The sequence below is a fragment of the Sarcophilus harrisii genome, chromosome 1, assembly GCF_902635505.1.
Source record: "Sarcophilus harrisii chromosome 1, mSarHar1.11, whole genome shotgun sequence".
Lineage (NCBI taxonomy): Eukaryota > Metazoa > Chordata > Mammalia > Dasyuromorphia > Dasyuridae > Sarcophilus > Sarcophilus harrisii.
In genome coordinates, this window is record NC_045426.1 from 663,872,689 (window position 1) to 663,883,514 (window position 10,826).

The following is a 10,826-nucleotide window of genomic DNA, read 5'->3' on the forward strand; positions in this document are numbered from 1 at the left end:
ATATTTAGATCTAGAAGGTAACTTTAGAGGGGCTGCCCTTCTTTTGAAGACGACAAAGGCTCAAAGATTCCTGATTTGCCCAAGATCAGAGAGGTTGAAAAGAGCAAAATCAGGATTCAAAGTCTCCCAATCCAATACTGTTCTCACTAGTCCATGCTGCTTGTCCCAGGCTCTGGAATACAAATAAAATACGGGAAATAGTCTGTTCTCAAAGGGTTTATACTCTACTGGAGATAGTAGAGAGGAAAGTCTGTATACATATGATCAATTGAAAATAAAGGAGAAATCACGAATACTTAAGGTACAGACTGAAGTTTAGAGACAAATTGAGGGAATGACTGGAGGAGCAGTTCGCTGAGGAGGTAAGACCAAGACACAAGGAGAGGGATTATTCCTAGTTAGGAAAAGAACCAAACCCTTGGCTAGAGACTGGGGCAATAAAGGACTAGCAGTATTTCTACTGGTCTGTATCTCAAAGAGATTATAAAAAAAGGAAAAAGGATTCACATATGCAAAACTGTGGTGAGGAACTAGAAACTGAGTGGATGCCCATCAATTGGGGAATAGCTGAATAAGTTATGGTACATGTATGTTATGTAATATTGTTGTTCTATAAGAAACTATGAGCAGGCTGATTTCAGAAAAGCCTGGAAAAATTTACATGAACTGATGCTAAGTGAAGTGATTTGAACCAAGGGAACATTGTACACAGCAAGAAGATTATGTGATGATCAACTCTGATGGACTTGGGTCTTTTCAACAATGAAGTGATTCAAGGCAATTCCAACAGATTTGTGAGGGAAAGAATCTGCATCCAGAGAGAAAACTATGGAGGCTGAATGTGGATAGTATTTTCACCTTTTTTAGTGTTTTGTTTTTTCCTTTGTGTGTTTTTTTTTCCCTTTGATCTGATTTTTCTTGCACAGCATGACAAATATGGAAATATGTTTAGAAGAATTGCATATATTTAACCTAAATGGGATTGCTTGCTGTCTAGGGGAGAAGAAAGCAGGGAGGGGGCAGAAAGAGAGAAAATTGGGAATGCAAAGTTTTGCAGAGGTGAATGTTGAAAACTATCTTTGCATATATTTGGAGAAATAAAATAGTGATTTCAGAAAAACCTGGAAAGATTCAGATGAAGTGATGCTGAGTGAAATGAGAAGAATGAGGAGCACATTGTGCACAGTAATAATAACAGTAACATTGTGAGATGATCAACTTGGATAGATTTAGCTCTTCTCAGCAGACAATTCATGATGAAAAATGCTATTCATATCCAGACGAAAAACTATGGAATTTGAATGCAGATAGTAGCATATTATTTTCACTTTTTTTTTCTTGTGATTTTCCCCTTTTGTTTTGATTCTTCTTTCACACATGACTAATGTGGAAATATGTATAATATGACTTAGATATATAATCTATATCAGATTATTTGCTATCTTGGGGAAGTAGAACGGAAGGGAGGGAGGTAGAAAAAAATCTGGAACTCAAAATCTTATAAAAGTTAATGGTGAAAACTATCTTTACATGTAATTGGAAAAAAATAAAATATTATTAAAGGGTGGAAAAAAATGGGGGAGGTAACTTACCCAGAGTCACCCAGATAAGGGTCTGAGGTCACATTTGAACTCAATTCCTCCTGACTCCAGGGTCAGTATGCTAGCCATTGTGTCATCTAGCTGCCCCTGGAGAAAAATTCTTTTTAAAATAAATTTTTAAAAAAGAAATCTAAAATTTACATGAACTGATGTTAAGTGAAATGAGCAGAACCAGGAGAATAATTTACACAATGAAAATAATGTCAACATTATTTTGTTGACATCTCTGAAAGCTGAAGAACTCATAAGTAAGCAATCATTAGATTATAAAGAGCTGATGAGGAAGTATCCTGCCCACTTTTTGAAGGAAGAACAGAATGAGACCTATATGTTTTGACCTTGGCCACTATGGAATTTGTTTTCCTTGACTATACATATTTGTTACAAAGCTTTTGTTTTTCTCCCCATTCACCTCCCTCCAGGATGGAGAGAAGAGAAAAATGGGAGGTGGTATCTATAAGGAGAGGGGAGAAAATATTGTTAATTGAAAAAAAATTAAGTAGTAGACTTCAAGGGCCTCTACTGAAAGGTAAGGAGGAGATGAAGTTAAAACCTTAACTAGATAAGGGAAGATCTAGAAGTGCAGCTTTGGGGGAACTGAAAAATGAATCAATTAATAAAAGACTAAAAGGATTGCCAGGCAGCAGTGAGAGCATAAATGAGATTAGAGAAAATCCATTTTTAGTGCACCAAGTAGTCAGCAATGGTTGAGTAATTGCTTCCATTAGTATTCAACAGCATTGGAGTAAAAGTACAGGAGGCAGATGGAGGGAGCAATCCAGGGCAAAGAGTGGGTAAGTTTTAAAAATGGAAAGGACCAGGGACTTAAAGAGCATGTAGGGATGAGGGAACTGATAGAGATAATGGTCAGGATGAATAATAGGTTTTGCACAAATCAGTTTTTCTTGATTATACATCTGTTATGATGGAGAGCTTTTATGTGGGGTGGGGAGCATGAGGGGAAATGATAATGATGGAAAAAGAACAGTTTAAACAAAGAAGAAGAAAGAACATGAAACAAAAACTAGACAAGAGGAGACCAAAATGGTGTTCAGAGGCAGACACAGACCAGAAGAGCAATGTTGGTACTACTATATTAAATTTAAATACACAAAAAGAAACAGTGTGTAGTGGATTCATGTTTTCATATTTTTATGATCCCAAGATCTTTTCTCAATTCTCATCTTTTTCATTTGCTAGACTCAGATACTGTTTTCTTTCTTTTTTTGTTGTATATCCAATGTACTATTTTTTTATTATAGCTTTTTATTTACAAGATATATGCATGGATAATTTTTCAGCATTGACAACTGCAAAACTTTTGTTCCAATTTTTCCCCTCCTTCCCCCCACCCCTTCCCCCAGATGGCAAGTTGACCAATATATGTTAAATATGTTAAAGTATAAGTTAAATACAATATTAGTATACATGTCCCAACAGTTATTTTGCTGTGCAAAAAGAATCAGACTTTGAAATAGTGTACAATGGGCCTGTGAAATAAATAAAAAATGCAGGTAGACAAAAACAGAGGGATTGGGAATTCTATGTAGTGGTTCATAGTCATCTCCCAGAGTTCTTTCGCTGGGTAGCTGGTTCAGTTCATTACTGCTCTATTGGAACTGATTTGGTTCATCTCATTGCTGAAGATGGCCACGTCCATCAGAATTGATCATCATAGAGTATTGCTGTTGAAATATATAATGATCTCCTGGTCCCACTCATTTCACTCAGCATCAGTTCATTTAAGTCTCTCCTGGCCTTTCTGAAATCATCCTGCTGGTCATTTCTTACCGAACAATAATATTCCATAACATTCATATACCACAATTTATTCAGCCATTTTCCAATCGACGGGCATCCACTCAGTTTCCAGTTTCTGGCCACTACAAAGAGGGCTGCCACAAACATTCTTGCAAATACAGGTCCCTTTCCCTTCTTTAAGATCTCTTTGGAATATAAGCCCAGTAATAACACTGCTGGATCAAAGGGTATGTACTTGATAACTTTTTGAGCATAGTTCCAAATCATTCTCCAGAATGACTGGATGTATGCACAATTCCAACAACAATAAGATACTCTGTTTTCAAGAAAATATGCTCTTTACATGAGTGTCTTACCTCCTAACTGTGGATGTTCTGAAAGGTTTTGTCCTGTATCATCTCTCTTTATACCTTCTTAGTTCAAGTTCCCATAATTCAATGATCATTTCTATGCAAAAGACTCTTACACCTAACCCACCCTTTCTCTCTTTTGAACACAGGTACATCATCTTCAATTGCCTATTGAATACTTTGAAAAGGATCTCCCAAAGACCTCTGAAATTTAACATGTCTAAAACAGGATTCATTATCTCTTCCTCTGAACTTAATCCTCTTCATAGTTTTCCTGTTCTTGTTGAAGGGACCATTCTCCTACTTAGGTTTACAATCTCAGTTATCTTTGATTTTTCATTCTTTTTTACTCCACCCCAATAATTAATAAACTGTGAAGTCTTGACCATTCTACATTTAAACATCTTTTAATTCTATCTCTAATTTTTTTTCCACTCAGACTGCCACCCTAGTTCAAACTTTCATTGCTATCAAAATTGCCTCCTATTAAGTCTTTCTGCTTCACATGTCTCCCCTCTTCCACATATCACACAGCTTCCCATACAACTCGTATGCATCCAAACAGCTGCCAAAATGACATTCCTAAAGCATGGCCTTTTGCCATATTACTTCTCTGCTCAGAAGTCTCTAGTCCAGGAGTTCCTAGTTATTTTTGTTTTGTTTTTACCATCCTAGACCTTTTGACAGTATTGGTGAAGTCTATGGTCTCCTCAAAATAATGATTTTAAATGGAAAAAAAATAAAATGCACACGATGACAAAGTAAACAAATTATATTAGAAAACAGTTATCAAAATATGGAGGGAAAAGACCCACAGCAAACTCAAAGACGAATTTGAGTCAAGTCAACAAACATTTATTAAGCTTGCTATGTATCAGGCACTGTGCTAAGTGCTGGAGATAGAAAGAAAGCCAAAAACAGCACCTGTCCACAAGAAGTATACAGTCTCTCAGAGTCAACAGGCAACAACTATGAACAAACAAGATATAGACAGGCTATCCCTCAAAGGAAAAGCACCGGGATAGAAGAACTAGGAAAATCTTCCAGAAAACATGACTTTAGTTGAGATTTGAAGAAAGCCAAGACATGAAGATGAAAGAGGATAGAATTCCAAGCTTGAGTGATAGACAGTGAAATTGCCAGGAGGGGCAGCTAGATGGTAAAGTGGGTCTAGTGTCCTGCAGTCAGGAGGACCTGAATTCAAATCCAACCTCAGATACTTAACACTCAGTAGCTGTTTGACTTGGGTAACTTAATTCCCCCCTCCAAAAAAAAAAAAAAGGAGCCCAGAGATGGTGAGTCTTGTTAGAATAACAGCCAAGAAATCAGTATCAATAGATCACAGAGCCTTTGAAGGGGCAACGTAGCAAAACTGGAAAAGTATGAAAGGGCCAAGTTATAAAGGGTTTACACCAAAAGGAAAAGTTTTATATTTGATCATAGAAGTAATAGGGAGCAAATGAAGTTGGAAGAAGGTAGCATGTGACATAATTAGATATGCATTTTAGGAAGATGATGTTGATAGCTGAATGGAGAATGGACTGGAGTGGGGAGAAATTAAGGTAGGAAAACCAACCAGAAGGCAACTATCACAATAGACCAGGAGTGAGGTACAGAGGGCCTGCACCAGGGTGGGGGCAATCAGAAGGGTTAACATATACAATATGTTACAAAAGTAGCATCAACAGATTTTGGTAACAGATTGCACATGAGGGAAAAGGGGTGGGAGAGAGTAAAAAGTTGAAGATAACATGTAGGTTTCCAGCCTGGATGTCTGGGAGAATGGTATCCAGTAATGAATTCAGGTTTTAGACATGCGGAATTTCAGATGTCTATGAGGCATGCAATCTAATAAGCAGTTGGGGATGTAAGACCAGAGGTCAACAGAGAAATGTTACAGTTAGATAAACAAATCCAGGAATCATAAGCATAGAGATGATAATTGAATCTATGCAAACTAATGACAAGTGCAGGGTACAAAGACAGGACAGAGAGAAAAGGTCCAGGACAAAGCCTTGGGAGCTGGGGGGAGATGTGCCCTAGCAAGTATGGGCTGGACAAAAATCCATCAAAAGAGGTGGAGAAGGAGCAGTTGGAGAAGAAAGAAAACCACTAGAAGAAGGGATCAGACAGTGTCCAAGGCTGAAGAGAGATCAGAAGAATGAGTACCAAGAAAAGTCCATTAGATTGTCAGTTAACTTTGGTGACAACTTCACTAAAAATGAATTTGGACATCAAATTGCAGAAAGAAATGGGCAGAAAAAAGGGAGAAGCAGCACTGATTGTAGAAAACTTTCTCAAGTTGTTTAGTCACTAAAGGAAGGACTCTTCACAACTCTTCAGTCCAACTTGATGCTTTTCAACTTGATGCTGTCTCAATTGTTTGTATTAAATGCCTACTATGTTCCAGATACTAGGCTAGACTCACATCCAATACTACATCTCCCTAGCTGTCTTCCTTGCTGGTAATGCTTTCCCTTCTCATCTCCACTCCTTAGAATCCTTAGTTTTTCTCAAGGAGGTTCCAGTGCCTCCTGTAGACACTTTTCATCTACTTTGTATATATTTTATCTAAATTAACACAAGTAGCGGAGAATCATCCATACTTTGTTGCATCTCAGATTTGGAGGCTATCTTGAGCGCACAATCATCTGCAAACCAAAAAACATGCATTGACATTCTTTCCGCTTTAGTTTTGGCTTGTATTGTTTTCAAGTTGAAGACTTTACCATTGTTGTGGCAGATGACTTAGAAGCCAAGTTTTTCCACATTGAAGGTGTTTGATCACGTAGCTGAAAACATCATGCTAAAAGCATGGGAGGAAGCACAGCACCTTGTTTCACTCCATTGGTAACTGGGAAAGGTCACAAGCATTGTCCATCATCCAAAATCCAAGCAAGCTGGCCATCATGAAATTGATTTCTCCAGGCAATCAAATTTTGGCATAATTTTCCTTAAGCCTTTGTGACTGACAGTATCAAAGGCCTTGGCCAGATCTGCTAATGTTACATACAGATCTGTTCTCCTGGCATTTCACCACTCCTGGTGTCTATTTTATCTCTACATTTTTTCTGTAACCTCCTCTCCTAAATAAATCTACCTTTTGCTAAAGAGAAAGGCCATTGTGAATTCTCTACATGCCCAAACCCCAACATGTAGGGCCAAACCTCAACATTTGGTGCCAATTGTTCTCCTAAATCTCATCATTTGGTGCCGAGCTTCAAACCCATCACTCCCACTGGACTGCAGTCTCCCGTCTGCACAGTGAGGAACTGAAATCTGTGCTCCCTCCCCCACCTGCCTCCCCCTTGCCCAGGCAAACTTTGCAACTTTAACAATGGTTAGATGGTTGGATCATCACAGATGATTGGAAATTATTCCTCCATGTGATACCATCTCCTGAGTCTCCATTGTTAATACTAAAATTTGCTACTTGACTGGCTGACACATTAAGAGAGAAATATTTACAGAGATGGGGAGTTGCTCACACTAAAAAATAACAATGTATAAAAGGAGAGAAAAAAGATAATAGAAGGTATGGAAGTAGCCTCAATTACCAATGGTTAGAGCATGTGAAGAGAAGGGGACCAAGGACAGAACCTTCAGGGCTGCCTGTGGTTAAGGGCAGAAAGCAAGGGGAAGCAGAGGAAATCTTGGTGTGAGGTGATGTGAAGTTGAATTCTAGACCTGGGAATCAGGCCAATCACAGATAAAATGTGTACCAGTCGTGGCTTTGGTGGGGAGGATGGCTAGGTAAGCTATCTTTCCATCCTTTAAAGACTCCCTCTTTATCTTCAATCTTTTTCTCTTGTACTCATAGAAACCTGACTCTCCCCAGTGGGCACTCACCTCTGACCACGTTCTCTAGGACTAAAAAGAACCCTCTCCTTCACTCAAGGAATCTCTGCCTCTGATGTTCGGTCCAAAAGCTTTTATTAAGCACAGAATAGCTAAGCATATGAGCTTGAATCTTGCCTCTGGATTTACTATTAGGCAAGCCACTTCCTTATCTAGGTCTCAGTTTCTTCTCCTGTAAAATTTGGTTGCTTTCAGCTCTGCATCGTTATTAATACTAAGACTTGCCCCTGCCCGATACATTAAAAGATAAATATTTTTTTCTTTTTGCCTGAGGCAATTGGGGTTAAGTGAGTTGTCCAGGGTCACACAGCTAGGAAGTGTTAAGTGTCTGAGGTGACATTTGAACTCAGGTCCTCCTGACTTCAGGGCTGGTGCTCTATCCATTGCACCACCTAGCCATCCCCAAAAAATATTTATAGGAATAGAGGGACTTTCTGGCACTAAAAAATAATGCATAGAAGGGAAAAAAATTTAAAACATGAAAGTGGCCAATGTCCCCAATGGTTAAATGGGAACAGAGACCAGATTCAGGAAGATGGTAGGGGCCCATGAGTTTAACCAACAGCCAGCAGTCCGGTTTAGCTGGAAGGTAGAGTGTATGAAAGGAGTAATAACTTGGGGAAAGACGACCAATTCCTAGCTCCAAACTTCACCTGGATGTTCCACTGATACCAACTGAAGCGGGTCCCTTCTCTCTTCACCCCATCCTTCTCAGTCCTTTTGCTAAGCTCAGCTGTGACAGCCCAGTTCCTCTCCTCACTCTGGGGTAGGGGACAGGCATCCTAGCTCAGGGTCTCCTTTTCTCTCCAGGACCATTTCTGAAGTGGCTCCCTAGTATTCTATTGATTTGGGAGCAATTTTATCTTATCTCAAAATTCTCTGGGGTCTAGGATTGTTGCTGGCCTTTTGTTGTTCTTTTAAAAAATTACTTGTTGCACACATAGCTAGGTTCCCCAACAGAGCTGAATGACTTAACAAACTACTGAAAAAGAGAAAATCCACTGGGATCCAGAGGAGTTTGTACCAGTGCTGGGGGGAGGGGATGGTCGGGAAGGATGGGAGCTTGTAGGGAGAGGGCAGTTCAGTGGCAGATAGATGGGGGAAGGGGGAGGAGACTGTGTTTGAGGTGGGGGTGGGGCGTGGAGCCGGAGGTGTCCCCGTAGGCGACTTGGGAAGCTACCTGAGCCTAGGGAGAAAGACGGTGGCATTCGTGCCCTTGCCAGTATCCAGAGCCCTAGCGAGGCTCCCCGAGTATCCTACCTGCCCCAGGTTGACAAAGCCGAACTTGCGTGCCAAGCGCTCGGCCTCCTGGCTGCCCCCTGGCAACAGCACAGCCCAACTGCTGACATAGATGGGTACTAAGTAGCGGCCCCGGCGACCCCGACCCGGCCCCGGTTCCTGTTTGGGTCCCTCTAGGGCCAAGACGGAGACTAGAACCAGGGTCAAGGTCAAGACTAGGACCAAGGTCAAGGCCAGGGTCAGAACGAATCTCTGCCGGGTCCACCCGGACCGCATGGTAGCCAGGGGTCGGGGGAAGCCCCTCCCGTGGGACAAACTGTCTCTGGGGCCCCAAGGTGGGGCGTTTAAATGCCCCTTCCCCCTCCCCCCATCCTGGGGCAGGAATGGAGGAGCCCCACGCCCTGGGCACCCGAGCGAAGCAACCCCCGCCCCCTGGACGCCTCTTTCCGGCTCCATGGCAACCTCTTTGCCCCCGCCTCTGGTGGTGGTGGGGGCTTCATTCCCAGGGGGCTGTGCGGCCGCCGAACCACAGCCTCGGGAATGGGGCGGTCCAGGGGGCGGGGAATGGAGCTCCGTGCCCCTGGGCATGTGGGGAATGGGGTGGTGGTGGGGTTAATTTAGAGGACGCCCCGGAGAGTGGGAACTGGATAGGACCTTCTCCTTTCCTTCAGTTGACAATTTCTTTCCCACCCGGCAAAACGGTTTCAAGTTCTGCTTTTAACGGTCTTGCTGTGTGATCTTGGGCCTGTCACTTCCCTTTTGCCTCTCCGTGAAAAGCACTAGATTATGCTCTCTAATCCAGAAAAGGTCTTTCTAGATAGCTTTTAATTAGTGGCCTAGAGGGACTTGATAGGGGTAGCTAGAACCTAGTTGCTGGCTTCCTCCTGACACATTGATTCAGTCGTCTTGGAGCAGTTGCTCCAGTTTCTACCGTGCTTTCCAGCATGCTTTACAAATACTGAAACACTCCCCTCTCCCCTTTTAAAGAAGAACAAACTGAGGTACCCAAAAGGGAAAGAACTGAGCCAAAAGTCCTACGCTTTGTTAGTCAATCAATCAAATCCATAAACGTGCCAGAGACTCACTGCTCAGCTCTCTAAAGCGTTAAAAAGAAAAAAAAAAAAAAAAAAAAGCCAATGGCTGTCTCTGCAACAGCTCACAATCTAAGGGAGAAAATACCATGAAAACAGCTTCGTACAAACCCGCTATATTCACGATAAATTGGAAATAATCAACAAAGGGAAGGCGCTTGAATTTAAGGAGATCCAGAAAGGCTTCGGGTAAACAGTGGGATTTTTATAGCAAGAGGTTGAGCAGGAATTTCACTGTTCCCCGCTCCAACAATTTCATCTCAACATTTGCCAAGTCCCGTTCATTCTTCCCTATCTCTATCTTCATCCTGGCTTCCGGCCTAATTCGGACCACTGTGTGGTCCAGCCGAACTGCCCTATTTCTTATTAGTTTCCTTGTATAATCTTTTGCTTGTTAATTTCCTTGTATAATCTGTTGCTTTGAGGGTTGTACAGGCTGTTTTCCTAAGCCTTGAATGAATGGCCTCCCTTCTAAGCTCCCTCTCTTGGGATTTTTAGATTCCTTCTTGTGCCACCTCCTAACAGAGGTATTTCTAGACCTAACCTCCCCTACGCCCTTTGGAACTAGGGTTTCTTTCCTATCACATGATCTTGCATTTGTGATGTGTGTATTTTGAATGTTTTCATTTGTGCCTTTTTGTGCCTGGCACATAACAGATGTTTAATAAATGCTTTTGAGTAACTGATTCATCACTTGTAGCCTCCTAATTGATCTCTCCCTTCTCTAATCTTTTACACCAATGTCAAGATAATCCATATTTCTAGGGTCCAAATTTGACCATGTCTCTCCCCTGACAAAAAGTAACTTCTAGGGGGCAGCTAGGCAGTTCAATGGATTGATCACTGGCCTTTAGTCAGGAGGACCTGGATTCAAATCCAGCCTCAGACAGACAACCTAGCTTGTGACCCTAGGCAAGTCACTCAAC

At 41.5% G+C, this 10,826-nt stretch overlaps 1 protein-coding gene across 1 annotated transcript in view; it reads right to left on the reverse strand.

Moving 5' to 3' along the window:
* Nucleotides 1–9,242, reverse strand: part of PCSK4 (proprotein convertase subtilisin/kexin type 4) — a 31,651-nt gene extending 22,409 nt beyond the window's left edge. The window contains exon 1 of the mRNA XM_031948066.1: nt 8,831–9,242. Within this exon, the coding sequence (XP_031803926.1) occupies nt 8,831–9,085 (255 nt within the window). The 5' untranslated portion in view covers nt 9,086–9,242. The remainder of the gene's footprint in view (nt 1–8,830) is intronic.
* Nucleotides 9,243–10,826: the final 1,584 nt, after the last annotated feature.